The sequence below is a fragment of the Hemitrygon akajei genome, chromosome 3, assembly GCF_048418815.1.
Source record: "Hemitrygon akajei chromosome 3, sHemAka1.3, whole genome shotgun sequence".
Classification (NCBI taxonomy): domain Eukaryota; kingdom Metazoa; phylum Chordata; class Chondrichthyes; order Myliobatiformes; family Dasyatidae; genus Hemitrygon; species Hemitrygon akajei.
In genome coordinates, this window is record NC_133126.1 from 191,891,830 (window position 1) to 191,905,254 (window position 13,425).

General features: G+C 42.8%; 1 protein-coding gene across 1 annotated transcript in view; it reads right to left on the reverse strand.

The window, feature by feature from the left end:
• Positions 1-337: 337 nt before the first annotated feature.
• The window catches only part of dhx36 (DEAH (Asp-Glu-Ala-His) box polypeptide 36), a 129,272-nt gene continuing 116,184 nt past the window's right edge, over positions 338-13,425 (reverse strand). Inside the window, exons 23-25 of the mRNA XM_073041640.1 lie at positions 12,876-12,996; positions 8,571-8,723; positions 338-3,424 (exon numbers count right to left, since the gene is read on the reverse strand). Coding sequence (XP_072897741.1) covers positions 3,251-3,424; positions 8,571-8,723; positions 12,876-12,996 — 448 coding nt within the window. The 3' untranslated portion in view covers positions 338-3,250. The remainder of the gene's footprint in view (positions 3,425-8,570; positions 8,724-12,875; positions 12,997-13,425) is intronic.

Below are 13,425 nucleotides of genomic sequence, written 5' to 3' on the forward strand. Positions count from 1 at the left end.
ACCAAAATGCATCATCATACATTTCCCAACACTGTATTCCATCTGCCACTTTTTTTTGCCAATTCTTCCAATCTGTCTCAGTCCTCCTGCAATCACGTTGCTTCCTCAGCACTACCTACCCCTCCACCTATCTTCGTATCATCCGCAGACTTCGCCACAAAACCATCAATTCCATTATCCAAATCACTGACAAACAACATGAAAAGCAGCGGTCCCAATACTGACCCGAGGTGCGCCACCAGTCAGCGGCAGCCAACCAGTCTGTCTACCCAAGCCTGTCTTCAAAGCAGATGGTTAACTGACATTACAAAGTGTTGGTAGGAAAAAGACATACAAGTTTGGGTATAGCAAGTAGTTTAATGGGTGAAAATACACACACTTACATTACTTAAAAAAAACCCAGCTCTTGTATCTTATAAACAGTCACAGAAATAAATACTATTTGGAAAACAAAGGAACACTCATGCCAGAACATCTACAAAACTACAAAAACAAAATGCTTGTCCACTTAACAGGAATGATCATGGCAACTTTGGCTAAGGCATTGGACACTTTAACAGCACCAAACATCACTGCAGTTGTACGTATTTTATTGGTCTCAGCTCCTCTTGGGTGCAGGTGGACAAGCAGATGGGTCATTGCAACCAGTAACCCTCAAGTTCTTAGTTACCCCAGCCATTACTAATGTTGCTTTTTTCCTTTGCCTGTCCTCAAGTATAAGGTGACAAGGGCTCTCCCTTTCGGTGTCATTTCTGCACAATCTCTCTGCAAATGGCTGCCTAGCTATATAGTTACCCGCTGACAGGTCACAGCCTACTGTCAGATGACGTTGTTCCAAATACCCCAACGACAACCAGAATGGAAAATGTTTTGTCCACTTGCTCCTTTGAAAGTTCAACTTCCTGTCACCAGATGACTGAGGCAAGGAAAAGATTCCAAAGCTCGGAGTATCTATCTTCAAAGCAGATGGTTAACTGACATTAGGTACAGTTGGCTAACCATAAAAACAGGCACTGGCTAAGGGGTAGATAACGTGGTTAGTTTCCACTTGCAATAGCAACCTACTGAGCCAAACACCACTTTTATATCAACACCTACTACTTCTCTGACTGCCTATGTGACGTGGTGGTGCTGGGTGAAAGCGATACTACACAGAGACATTTACTGGGATTGTGCAGGACGCGGCATTTGAAGCAGCTCTCGATCAGAAGGCTCGGAAACCACCAAAGCATCCTGTTGATCAGGCTTGACAAATTCACTTAGAGATGTCCTTAAACAACAGCTTCTTTATAAGCAGCACCTCCATTTCTTAGAAACAATCCCAAATGTTTAAATTGCTATACAAGATACTAGTACTTGGATTTGTTCAGCAGCCAGTTTGCACAGAGTGCGATCCCACAAAATGCCATTGAAATGAACATTAATTTAATTATTTTCTTGGTGTCACTGCTATGTCAGCCAGTGCACCAAAACTCTGTTCTCCAAAGACATCCAAAAGAACCACAAGCAAATGAACACATCTCCCTGGTATTCCCCTCCCACAACTGCCAAACTACACAGACGGCTAAGACTGTACGCTTCAGGACTGTGACAACGGTCGTGCAGTTGTGTTGACCCCGTGCCCACGTTGAGTTATATGGCCAAACTCCACAAGACTCAATGCAAACGGACGTTCCTGTTAGCAGGAAATATTCCTGCTGAAACACGAGCCAGAATGATCCAGGCTGCACATGTGCACCCAAAACAATGCAAATCAAGTCCAGTTGAGACAAAAACATTTGCCTGACAATTTAACCTCCCAAAACGTGTGAAAAAAATTTTTCTTTTATAGAACACAGGAGCTTAATTGTATGGCATAATTATACACAACTGCTTAATAGCCACTAGAATTTCATCATACTTTACAACGTTAAGAGAAATTGACTGGGTAGAGAAATGTAACCAGTCACATGGGGAAAGAAGAGCGAAGAACAGTCTCAGACCAGAGACTGTCTTCCAAGAGTATTTCATGGGACAAGTTTGGAACTGTTTTCTGCAAATTTACAATTGATAATCAAATTGGAGTTGAGTGAACTCAGGGAATAAGGGAGATGGGGTAATAAAGGAGGGTATCTGTTCGGTCACTGATGGACCATTACCACACTGAATGGCAGAACAAGTCGGAGGAGTTCAGCTTCTAATATCCATATTTACAATGAAATTGGGGCATTGATACTAATCAGCGTCGTACAGCACAGTAAAAGGCCTTTGGAGACTGCACTGACAATTAAACACCCATTTATGGCTATTCTAAACTGATTCTATTTTGTTATTGGATAAACATTCTCATCACTTCTTCCTCAGAATGAACCAAGACAACAACTTTAACCTACAGTGTCCATCAGTGAACTAACCAGATTGAATAAAATGCGAAGAGGTTTGGGTACAAAAGCACTTCCCACAGGTTAACCAGCAAATTGTTAAAACTCCCATGGTTTCTGCCAAGATAAATCAAATTGGGGATCCATACAGGATATTTCACTATAGTATAGAAAGAGTGACTACAAAGTCCAACAATCCTGTAAGATAGTTACACATGATTTTTATATTGAGAGATAGAGGTCGACTAGGTGTGCAGGAGAAAGAAAACAGAGCCTACATTTTTTCCCTAAAAAAGTCAATGATGCAGAAGTTACTCTGAGATAAAAAATCAAGATTAAAGTTCTGAATGATCTAAACTCACAAAGACAAACCATATAAATGGAAAGGAAACCACACTGGAAGTACAGGTGAAGCAAACCCTGGCCACATCTGTACAAATGAGTTAACATTATGGATACTGATTTACTTTGGTCTGGTTCTGTTCAAGACCTTGCACCGTACTAAGCCTTGCCTTACCTCTGACACTGTTAGACCCACTGGCTTTATTCCGAAGGGGAAGATGTTCAGATCCTCCCCAGAATGGGAAACTGCAGCATTCCAGTGATTATGCAGTGAGATTGCCTGACGCTACACTCTTCTTTCCTAAGACCTCCCCCATCTTAACGTCCCCAACACTACACTAGAATGGAATTAGACTTGTTAACATGCCAGCCATTTTATTCTATGGCTACAGACCATCGCCATCTCATTAATGAGACTACTGGATATACTTTCCAAACATCTATTCAAGAGAGCAAAAAAAGGAGTTAATGATACAAAACGACTCAGCAGCTGTGAGCATCAAACGCTGTTTCAGGCAGAACCTCTCGACCTGCTGAGGATCACAGCTTCAGTCGCTCTGGAACCGAGGCGCGTAGTTCTTGGTGCCCGTGTCATCTTGCGTGGTTATCAAGTCTATGATCGCTGACAGGACCGCATAGTCTTTCGAGCGGTTGTTCCAGTCTACTGGCCGTGGCTTCTTAATCTTCTCTTGCAGAAGGGTATCCAGCTCCTTCTTCAGGTCCTGTGGTAAGAACATAGAACATTATCGTAAGACACAGGAGCAGAATTAGGCCATTTGGCACATCGAGTCTGCTCTGCCATTTCATCATGGCAAATCTATCTTTCCTCTTACCCCCAATCTCCTGCCTCCCTCCCTGTATCGCTTCAGGGCATGACCAATCAAGAATCTGTCAACCTCTGTCTTAAATATACAAAGATTTGGCCTCCATAACTGCCTGTGGCAACAAGTTGCACAGACTCACCACTCTGGCTAAATAAATTCCTTATCACCTCCATTCCAAAAGGATCTCCTTCTATTGTGAGGCTGTGTCCTCTGTTCCTGGACTCCAACCATGGGAAACATCCACTCCACTCGTACTGTATCAAGGCCTTTCACCTTTCGATAGGTTTCAATGAGGTCACCCATCATTCTTCTGCACTCTAGTGAATACAGGCCCAAGCCATCAAACGCTCTTCATATGACAAGCCATTCAATCCCGGAATCATTTCAGTAAACCTCTTTTGAACCCTCTCCAGTTTCAACACATCCTTTCTAAGGGGACAAAAACTGCTCACAATACTCCTAGTGAGACCTCACCAGTGCCTTATAAAGCCTCAACATGATATCCTTGCTTTTATATTACAGTAAGGTACAGGTAACACAATGTTGTACTGACCTATTAACCTAACTCTTCCCTCCTACATTGCCCTCCATTTTTCTTTCATCCCTGAGCCTATCCAGGAGCCTCTTAAATCTCTCTAATTTCAAAGGAAATGACCAATCAACAAAGCTTAAAGGAAATTAATTATCAAAGTACACATAGCAGGGGTGTCAAACTCATTTTAGGTCACGGGCCGAATTGAGAAAAATGCAGCTTCATGCGGGCCAGATCAGTCGGACGCGTGCGAACGCAGCTTTCGTTGCCTCCGTTTTTTCAGCCTGCTCTCATGTGTCTCAGTCTCTGCTATAACTACAAAGTGTTTCACTTTACAAATTCCGTTTCTTATGAAGAAGACTGCCGAATAAACACTAAAAACCCTGAAAACCTGGTACCTGAATAAACTCAGCATTAGCCATATCATACGCCATAGGCGCTTCGATTACTGGGGCCAGCTTTAATAGTAATTAGATATTATCTCGCGGGCCAAAGATAATTCCACCGCGGGCCGGATTTGGCCCGCGGGCCTTGAGTTTGACATATATGATGTAGAGAATGTCATCAGAGACAACTGTGAGATTCATATACCTACTAAGCTTTGGAGTGTGGGAGGAAACCAGAGATATAAAGTATATAAAGGGTGAAGATACTAAAGGCTTTTTTTAAGTATATAAAGGGTAAAAGAGAGTCGAGAGTAGATATAGGACCAATAGAAAATGACGCTGGAGATATTATAATGAGAGATGCAGAGATGGCAGAGGAACTGAAAGCGTATTTTGCATCAGTCTTCAAGGTGGAAGACGCCTGCAGCAGTATACTGGATATTCAAGAGTGTCAGGGAAGTGAAGTTTGTGCCTTGTGTCAAAATTACAACTGAGAAGGTGCTCAGGAAGCTTAATCGTCTGAGGGTGGATAAATCCCCTGTTTGTGATGGAATGCAACCTTGAGTTCTGAAGGAAGTAGCTGGAGAGATTACAGAGACATTAATGACAATCTTTCAAGAATCGATAGATTCTGGCATTGCACCGGATGACTGGAAAATTGCAAATGTTACTCTGCTATTTAAGAAGGGTGGGAGGCAGCAGAAAGGAAACTATAGACCTATTAGCTTGACATCAGTGGTTGGGAAGTTGTTGGAATCGATTGTTAGGGTTGAGATTACGGAGTACCTGAAAGCAAATGACAAGATAGGCCAAAGCTAGCATGGTTTCCTGAAAGGAGAATCCTGCCTGACAAACCTACTGCAGTTCTTTGAGGAAATTACAAGCAGGATAGACAAAGGAGAAGCAGTAGACATGGTGTACTTGGAATTTCAGAAGCCTTTGACAAGGTGTCGCACATGAAGCTGTTTAGCAAGATAAGAGCCCATGGAATATCAGGGAAGTTACTAGCATGGGTGGAACATTGGCCGGTCGGCAGAAAACAGAGAGTGGGAATAAAGGGTTCCTATTCTGGCTGGCTGCTGGTTACCACTGGAGTTCCACAGGAGTTGGTGTTGGGACAGCTGCTTTCTACGATGTGTGTCAATGATTTGGACTATGGTATTAATGGATTTGCCAATGATATGAAGATAGCTGGAGGAGTGGGTAGTGTTGAGGAAACAGAGAGCCTGCAGAGAGACTTAGATAGTTTAGGGGAATGGGCAAAGAAGTGACAAGTGAAATACAATGTTGGAAAGTGTATGGTCATGCACTTTGGTGGAAGAAATAAACGGGCAACTATTACTTAGATGGGGACAGAATTCAAAATGCAGAGATGCAAAGGGACTTGGGAGTCCTTGTGCAAGATACCCCAAATGTTAACCTCCAGGTAGAGTTGGTTGTGAAGAACGCGAATGCAATGTCGGCATTCATTTCTAGAGGTATAGAATATAAGAGCAAGGATGTGATGTTGAGGCTTTATAAGGCATTCATGAGACCACACTTGGAATATTGTGTGCAGTTTTGGGCTCCTTATTTTAGAAAGGATATACTGACATTGGAGAGGGTTCAGAGAAGATTCATAAGAATTATTCCAGGAATGAAAGGGTTACCGTATGAGGAATGTCTGGCAGCTCTTGGGCTGTATTTCCTGGAGTTCAGGAGAATGAGGAGGGATCTCAGAAACATTCTGAATGTTAAAAGGCCTGAACAGATTAGATATGGCAAAGTTATTTCCCATGGTAGGGGATTCTAGGACAAGAAGGCATGAATTCAGGATTGAAGGACGTCCATTTAGAACTGAGATGAAGAGAAATTACTTTAGTCAGAGGGTGGTAATTCTGTGGAATTTGTTGCCACGAGCAGCTGTGAAGGCCAAGTCACTAGGTGTATTTAAGGCAGAGATAGATAGGTTCTTGATTAGTCAGGGCATTAACGGGTGTGGAGTGAAAGCAGGGGAGTGGGGATGACTGGAAGAATTGGATCAGCCCATGATTGAATGGTGGAGCAGACTCGATGGGCCGAATGGCCTACTTCAGCTCCAATATCTTATGATCTCAGGACTCGGTGGGCCAAGTAGCCTAATTTCAGTCCTGCATCACGGGGAGGACATAACACCCATACAGACAGCAGCAGGAGAATTGAACAGTGTTGTGCTAACCACTATGCTACAGTGACACCATTTCATTTTGGCATAAGGGTCCAGTCCTTTCCTAATCAGTCATCTGCCCAATTTTCCCTTGTAAGCATTTTCTGATATTCACAACTACTCTTTGAGGTGGCAAGTTCCCTACGCTAGCAATTCTCTGGAGTGTAGTAGTACCTAAATTCCTCACAATTAATGACCACCTATTAATCAGAGCGCCTATTGTGATCTTAAATCTGCATCATCTTTACTGAAATTACCATTATATAACAGTATGTCAAAACTTCCCCAAATCTAACTCTTTTTTAAAGAAATTAAAGCTCTGTATATAAAGTGCAGGGAATGACCTTTGGAACAGTAAATTATAAATAGAAAATAGACTCAGTGGCTATTTTGTTAGATACCCCCTGTACCTAATAAAGTAGCTATTGATTTCATGGTCTTCTGCTGCTGCAGCCCATCTACTTCAAGCTTTGATGTGCTGTGGATTCAGAGATTCTCTTCTACACACCACTGTTGTAATGAGTGGTTATTTGAGTTACTGTCACCTTCCTATCAGCTTGAAACAGCCTGGCAATTCTCCTCTACCTTCTCTCATTAACAAGGCGTCTTCGCCCATAGACCTGCGGCACACAAGATGACTTTTATTTCTTGCACCACTCTCTGAGGACAGAGATGGGAGTTAGGAGTCCGGTTAGGGGTTAATACAGGGCGTGGGGCAAGAAATTAGAGGACAGTCCACGCCCACATTTGAAGGCCAGCAACGTGGATAAGGGATATCCAGACTGGGCTGGGAATTCCAGCTGGATATTGGGCCAGCAAACCAGAATGGACGAGGGCTGGTGCCCCCCCCCCCCCCTCCAACCGTCAGTTTTTTCAACCATGAAGTCACAAACACTACCTCACAATTTTACACTCTTCTTGCACTGCCAATTAATTTTTGAATATCTTTATTGCAACATTTTTAGCAGTGTTCAGCCACAGATGAAGGCAATCCAGTTTCTCTTCCAAGGTTTGAATGTTGGAGGGTAGCCGCGATGGGAGAGCCTTTACAAATTTCACGACAAAATGTCAGTGACGGTGAGCCTGATTCTGACCAGGGTTGAAGAATCAGGAACTAGAAGGCATAGATTTAAGGTGAGAGGAGAAGTATTTAATAGGAACTTTGTTTTTTACTTTCAGAGGGTGGTATGTATGTGGAATGAGCTGCCAAAGGAAGTGGCTGAAGCAAGAACAATAACATTTAAAAGGCACTTGGACATGAACATTGATACCAAAGGTTTAGAGGGATATGGGCCAAATGCAGGCAAATTGGATTAGATTAGATGAGCATCTTGGTTGACATGGACCAGTCATTCTGAAGAGGCCGTTTCTGTGCCTTAGGAGTCTCTAATACCTAATTTTTCAGATGTACAACATCGATCGGTCTGGAAATGCACAACACACTAGTGAAGAGAGCTTGGTTTCAACCTTAATTATGCTGGGGAGGAGGTGCCAGAGGCGGTGTGAGAGAGAAGCGCAGTGGGCACACTGGGCTGGGACCGGGCCCTTGCAGGCCAGCTCTCCCATCGCAGTGGCCCTCCAGCATTCGAACTCTGGAAGACAAGCCGGAGTGCCGTCATCTGCGGCTGAACCAGTGTGAGATGAGAAACTGCTGTGTGCTTGTTCTTGCAGAAACATGGCTCCAGGCCAACGTTCCATGCACCATCTATCTTCAGGCCATGTCACTGAGGAGCGTGTGCTAATATTTTTTGTGACTGTACGTACTATCGCAACTGTATGCGCAGTGTGTGACTGCATGTACTGTGTATTGCACCTTGGCTGCGGAGTAATGATGTTTCATTTAGCTATATGTACATATTATACATACACACACACACATATATAAGAATATAATAGCAATTAAGCTTAAATTTGTTCAATTGGTAACAGAATACTTTTTACCTTTACTAAATGGGCTATTCTGGACGGTGACTGGAATACAATCCATTCATCGACAGAGATCGTCTCTTGGTCTTGTTCTTTCTGTATCGAGATATCACCCCCAAAGAAAAGGAGGGAATAAGGGGATACCTCAGTGCAATCATACAGGTAGATCTGGAAAGCAATGAATTGATATTGTCACACATATTCAGGCAGCGAAAAAGATCAGTGTGTTTGCCATACACATAATATATCAAAGAGGTAAAAAGAAAACAGAATATAGTGTGGTATTAGGGTTACAAAGAATTGTGTACCTGGAAAAGTGTATAGGATCATGGAAGGCCTCAGAGGGTTGTAAACTCGGCCAGCTCCATCAAGGACATCTTTAAAAAGGAGATGCCTTAACAAGATGCCATCCCTCATTAAGGACCCCCAGCACCCAGGAGATACCCACTTCTCATTACTACCATTACAGAAGGGGTACAGGAGCCTGAAACCACACACTCAACATTTCAGGAACATCTTCTTCCCTTCCGCCATCAGATTTCTAAACAGACAATGTACTCACGAACACCAGCTCACTACTTTCTCTCTCCTTAGCACTAGTTATTTAATTTAATATTGTTGTGTATCATATTTATGATCATCTCTAGTATATTTTATGCATTGCAGTGTACTGCTGCTGCAAAACAACAAATTTCATAACACATTTTAGTGATAATAAACCTGACTCAGATTCTGTAAAAGTTAAGGTAGGCAGTTAACATGCAAATTCTGCAAATACAGAAAAATCTTTTAAGAGACTCTTAGGAAGATGAAAATGCAGACAATTAGAGGATATGGACATTGTGTACACAGAAGGGGTCAGCAGAGTTACTAGTTTAATTAATTCAGCACCACATTGTGGGCCGAAGGGTCTGTTCCTGTGCTTCACTGTTCTACATAAGCAATCAAAGTACCAAGTATCATGAGCAATATTTTACAGAAAGTCCATCTATACTTCAATATTCCAGAGTTGCTGAGATGGCGAGGAACAAACATATTGTGCTCTTAAATATATCGTCGTGACATGACGTGGTCAAAGAAAAAAATCTAGGAGAAATATGCCTTCTGGATCTTAGCAAGTCATGTTAATCAAAGCCCTCATTAGATCATGAGGGCAAGGAAGAATATCATGAACTTGGATGCAGTGCCAAGTATTTATCAGAATGACACCAAGACTCTATGATTAAATTCTAAAGAAAAATTACCAACTGGGGTTGCAAATCTATAGAAACTCGATCAAAACCGAGAATTAACTCAAGGATTTTGTGAATAAAACATGCGAGTCATTTTATGTGTTTTATCAAAAGCCACAGCCCTTTATTTCCATTACAAATAAACCAAAAGCAAGTTACATAAACTGTGGCTTTAGTCCTTGGAATTTAGAAATTAAAGGAAGTTTTGATCAAACATTTCCAAATGCCAAGGGGAAGTTAATGGGCAGGAAGAGGGAAACACCATCTGCTGGATGTTAGGTTGGGATACGTGGAAGAAAGTATGGCCAAAAAATTAAAGCCAAGCCATTGAGAAGCATCACTGCGTACAAAGGACATTAGGAACTTGGAACAGTGCCCATGTTAAGTTGCTGATAGCACTGAGAATGTAAGGTCCAAGGTTAGTCATTATCCCAATGAACTGGCAAAAAGACTCCTGGAAGTGACTCAGCTCAGCTGCAATATTCTTAATAAGCAACCAAAAGTGATGAGCCTGAAATTAGAGCCCCATTCTTTTACAAGGTAAAATAACTGCAGAAAAGGGAGAGCAGGATGGTGGTGCAAAACTCTCTGTGGGAAATAGCCTGTTTTCCTCACATTGCCCGATATTTTCTTGTGAAACAAACAGCTGTGGCGTATTATGTTGGTGCCGGAAGCGTGGCAATGCATACAGGCTGCTGCCAGAGCATCCTTGACGTAAATGATGCATTTCAAGGGATGTTTCGATGTACAATACTATGCAAAAGACTTACATGCACATATATATGCAAAGGTGGAGCGCCATGCATAGGACAGGTAGCAGAGAAGGAGTGCCAGGGGCAGGGGTGTCGCAGGTGTAGACACACACAGCCCAAGACACCAGGCAAGGTCATCTAATTCCAAACAATTGGCTCATTAATCACTACAGAATGTCTCTCTGGTGGTTCCCACTCCCTCCCCGTTCCCAAAACATGATTTGTCTCTCCCTGCACCCTTCCCATTCTCAGTCCACAATAGAGACCCATATCGGAATCAGGTTTATCATCACTCACTTATGTCATGAAGTATGTTTCTTTGTGGCAGCAGTACAGTGCCATACATGAAAATATTACAATGTCATGAAAAAGTCTTAGACACCCTAGCTATACATGCTTAGACTTTTGCACAGTACTGTATACGTGAGAAATAAAGCTAACATTTAGAATCAGGCAGTTTCCCAAATTATTATTGGTCTTGACATGTGTTCAAGACCAACTTCAAACCCTTAAAACATTTCAATTCTCTGATTAAGATGGATGGCCAGCACCTTTTTCCCCAGAGCAGCAACGGCTAATACCAGAGGACATCAATTTAAAGAGAGTGCAGGAAAGTTTAGCAGAGATTTAAAAAAAACTGCAGCATGCTGCTGTGCAGAGGAATTTGGTAATGCTTGTGCATGAATCACAAAAGGTGCAGCAGGCTATCAAGAAGGCAAATGGAACGTTGGCCTTCATTGCTAGAGAGACTGAATTTAAGAGCAGGGAGGTTATGCTGCAACTGTACAGGGTACTCCCGGAGTACTGTGTGCAGTTCTGATCTCTTTGAGGAAGGATATACTGGCTTTGGAGGCAGCTCACCAGGTTGATTCCAGAGATGAGGGGTTTAGACTATGAGGAGAGTCTGAGTTGCCCAGGATTTTACTTGTTGGAATTCAGAAGAATAGAGGAGATCTTATAGAAACATATTAAATTATGAAAGGGACAGATAAGATTGGGGCAAGGAAGTTGTTTCACTGGTAGATGAGACTAGAATTAGGGGACATAGCCTCAGGATTTGGGAGAGCAGATTTAGGACGGAGATGAGGAGGAACTGCTTTTCCCAGAGAGTGGCAAATCTGTGGAGTTCTCTGCCCAATGAAGCTGTGGAGGCCACCCCAGTAAATATACTTAAGACAAGGTTGGATAGATTTTTGCACAGTAGAAGGATTAAGGATTACGGGGAAAAGATAGGTAAGTGGAGATGAGTCCACGGCCTGATCAGCCCTGATCTTATTGAATGGCGGAGCAGGCTCGACAGGGCAGATGGCCTACTCCGCTTCTATTTCTTATGTACTTATGTAGCCCTTGCAGGAGAGTACATAGTAATTGAACTGCAATTCTTTGCCAGTTGAAAGGAATACACAGACGAATCATATGCACAGAATCCAAAGCCCAGCTCCAAAATAAGAATATTTGAAAAATCAGGTTTATCAATTGGAGGAGTGCTGGTGTTAGAGAGGATCCAGAGGAGGTTCATATGAATGATGCCAGGGATTAAAGCGTACACGATTCACTCCATTTGTCTCTCACTCCTGGCACATATCCTTGCAAGTGGAAAAAGTTCTACACTTGCCTCTACACCTCCTCCCTCACTGCCATTCAGGACCCCAAACAGTCTTTCCAGAGTTCACCTATGAACCTGTTGGGGTCACCTACTGCATCTGGTGCTCCCAGTATGGCCTCCTATATGTTGGTGAGACCTGACATAGATTGGAAAACTGCTTTGCCATGTACCTACACTTTGTTTGCCAGAAAACGCAAGATCTCCCAGCGGCCACCCATTTTAATTCCAATTCCCATTCCAATTCTCAGACTCTGGTTGGAGGAACAACACCTTATATCCATCTGGGTAGCCTCCAACCTGATGGCATGAACATCGATTTCTCGAACTTCCGGAAATGGCCACCACTACCCTGCCCCCACTTCACCATTTCCCATATTCCTCTCTCACCTCATCACCTTACCTGCCCATCAACCCCCTCTGGTGCTCCTCCCTCTTCCCTTTCTTTCATGGCCTTCTGTCCTCTCCTATCAGATTCCCCCTTCTCTAGCCCTTAATCTCTTTCACCAATTTACTACCCAGTTTTTTACTTCACCCCTCCCCCTTTCCTGGTTTCCCCTATCACCTACTACCACATATTTTTTCCTTCCCTCCCCGCACATTCTTACTCTGACTTATCATCTTTTTTCTCCAGTCCTGATGAATGATAGACGGGCTGAATAGCCTAATACTGCTCCTACTCGACGTCTTATGGAGGGTACAGGCAGCCAACGCTTTTCAAATAGATACTCACACTGCTTGTTCGCATCTTCAGGTGGTAGATCAGCCAGCTGTGCTGAAATTCCCCTTCCTCTGCATTCACCGACTTCGGGTGAATGTTGACTCGCCCATCCGACTTGGTGAAAACTTTAACCCTGAAAGTGTACAAGGCAACAGTGAGCTCAGTTAAACTGCTGGAGGAGTAGGGGTACGTGGGCCTCCGCAAAAGGAAAAGGCTTTCATCAGAATCAATTTGTTCTCATTGTGACCGGCCACAGCACCAAGCTTTGTGTGCAAGCAGAATTCCCACTGAACATCATTAAACCTCTCTGGAAGTAACACACACAATGCTGAAGGAATTCCGCAAGTCAGCGAGCATCTATGAAGGGGAACAAATATGGAACGCTTTACGAATTTCAATAGATTTAATATCACTGGCATATGTTGTGAATTTTGTTTTGTGCCCACAGTACAGTGCAATACAAAATAAATAACACTATAAATTACAATAAGAAATATTCACACATACATAGTGATTTATTATGGTCTATCTCACTACCTATCTATCACCTCCCAGTTTCTCA